Source organism: Aristolochia californica, unplaced genomic scaffold (assembly GCF_029961685.1).
Source record: "Aristolochia californica isolate CCGP_79_NKW_82.1479 unplaced genomic scaffold, dmAriCali1.0.hap1 SCAF_6, whole genome shotgun sequence".
In the NCBI taxonomy this organism is placed as follows: Eukaryota; Viridiplantae; Streptophyta; class Magnoliopsida; order Piperales; family Aristolochiaceae; genus Aristolochia; species Aristolochia californica.
The window spans coordinates 38,651,195-38,653,338 of record NW_027182257.1 but is presented as its reverse complement, the minus strand read 5'-3'; the positions used below and the strand labels follow the sequence as shown (position 1 = coordinate 38,653,338).

Sequence of the window (2,144 nt, the reverse complement as noted above, 5' to 3'; positions counted from 1 at the left end):
CTGCACCATTGCAAAATCCAACTGCATATGACTATAGAGACCAAATAACAAAGTACTACAAATCCGAGGTCGCAACAGCTGTTTTATTAGAATTGTGTTACAAGAGTTAAGGTCCATCAATGAGGCGAATGCTCGTAAGCATCATTTTTCATGGATTATACAATGCTGAAACTACCCATTCCACCACTAACATAGAACAAGAAAGCTACATGAGAAAGAAAAAGGGAAAAGAAGAGAATCTTCCATTTTCTTGAAACAGATTAAGCAATGCCCTGCAAAATATGCTAATGAACACATTATGGCAGGTCACTAACTTCCTCCTTATATGACAATGAAGAAATGAAATAAGGGCAAGTGGAAAAAGGGAAAAGAAGGGGAAAAAATTTAGAATCAAAATCAAGAAGAATACGTAACAAGCGTTCTACCACCAAATTTAGCCAGTCCTCTTTTTCCCCGAGCTTGAATAATAGTCGAGGTACCACCGGACGAATTTCTTCAAGCCCGTTTGAAGATCAGTGGTGGGTTTGTATCCAAGTTCCCTCTGTGCAAGACTAATATTTGCATGAGTAAACATCACATCCCCGTTCCTTGGCATCTTAAGTATTACCCGTTTTGCCTTCACTTTGAGAAGCCTCTCCAATATACTAACAAGCTCTGTGACTGGTACAGGCGACGTGTTCCCCAAATTAAAAACACGGAGAGATGCAGGACCCTTCTTCTTTCCGCCACTTCCAGTGCTCCTCCCAGCAGTATCCAATGACGCCAAACAACCCTTCACTATATCGTCAATGTAGGTAAAGTCTCTGGCCACAGTTCCATGATCTGGCCCCTCAAAGATGGATATGGTCTTTCCCCGCAGAATGTCCTTCGTGAAGAAAAAATAAGCCATATCCGGGCGGCCCCAGGGCCCGTATACCGTGAAGAACCTGAGCCCTGTAATGGATAGTCCGTAGATATGGTTATAGGTATGGGCGATCTCCTCACCAGCTTTCTTTGTAGCAGCATAGAGACTAGCAGGCTGATCCGTTCGGTCCTTTTCTGAGAATGGCACTTTCGAATTCAGGCCATATACAGAACTGGAAGATGCCCACACGATAGCAGGTTGGGGATTGGAGGATTTGCAGACTTCGAGAAGACTGACGAAGCCAGCAATGTTGCTGTGGACATAAGAGCCAGGGTTCTTCATGGCGTAACGGACCCCGGCCTGAGCGGCTAGGTGCATGACATGAGTGAATGGCACCACATCGAAAAGCTTGCGGAGAAGCGCGGAATCGTTAACGTCGCCCTCGACAACAAAAACACCGGATCGCTCGAGAAGCGCCTGCCGTGCCCGCTTGAGGGATACCTCGTAATAGTCATTGAAGTTGTCAATGCCGAGAACGCCATCGCCCCGGCGCTTCAGCGCGGCAGAGACGTGGGTGCCGACAAAGCCGGCGGCGCCGGTGACAAGCACGGAAAGCCCGTGCTGCGTGCGAACGCGTGCCGAGGACCGCACTCGCTTCTCCCAGGCAGGCCCACCCCAGACGGAGTTCCCCAAGATTCGCCGCGCAGGGTCTGCTGCAGATGGAGCCGGCGGGGATCGTAGGAAGAAAATGAGAATGAAGCCAAAGAATACAAAAGACCAGAAGGCGATTCTGGCTAGCGAAGAATGCCACCGCAGGCGATGAATGTAGGGCGATTTGTCCATCTTGAATTTACCCGGAGTGGAAGGGATGTTATCTAGATGCGAAATCGTCTTCAGCTGCGACATAAAAGGGCAACAGAAGAAACCCTAAATCTGGAAATTAGGGTTGGGAGTAGCAACTGAAACGGACCGTTTTCCTTCCCCACCTTTTTTTTCGCCGAAAGCAGAAGCGAGGAACGGGAATGGTCTAGGACGCAAGGGTTTCTTCTTGCGCTTCACCCAAGAATCCTTGCGTTTCTTGGATGGGTTGCTATCCTACCTGAGCCCTTTTGAAATTTCCAGACAGAGACACCCAAGATGCAACACGGAGTAAAGAGCTATCGCATGAGAAAGTAGAAATAACAGAGAAGAAAGAGAATGAAATAAGAGAAACCAAGGCAGCGGAGGATAGGATAGAGAGGAGGAAATGGACGCAAGAAGGGGAAGGAAGAGGCAAATTGGGGGCTTCAAGTAGACGAAG

The 2,144-nt window shown here is 48.2% G+C and overlaps 1 protein-coding gene across 1 annotated transcript; it reads right to left on the bottom strand.

Moving 5' to 3' along the window:
- Nucleotides 1-225: 225 nt before the first annotated feature.
- LOC137934712 (UDP-glucuronate 4-epimerase 3-like) lies at nt 226-2,144 on the bottom strand. The gene has a single exon (XM_068779214.1). It carries the CDS (start codon nt 1,748-1,750, stop codon nt 434-436), a length of 1,317 nt encoding a protein of 438 aa, XP_068635315.1. The 5' UTR covers nt 1,751-2,144; the 3' UTR covers nt 226-433.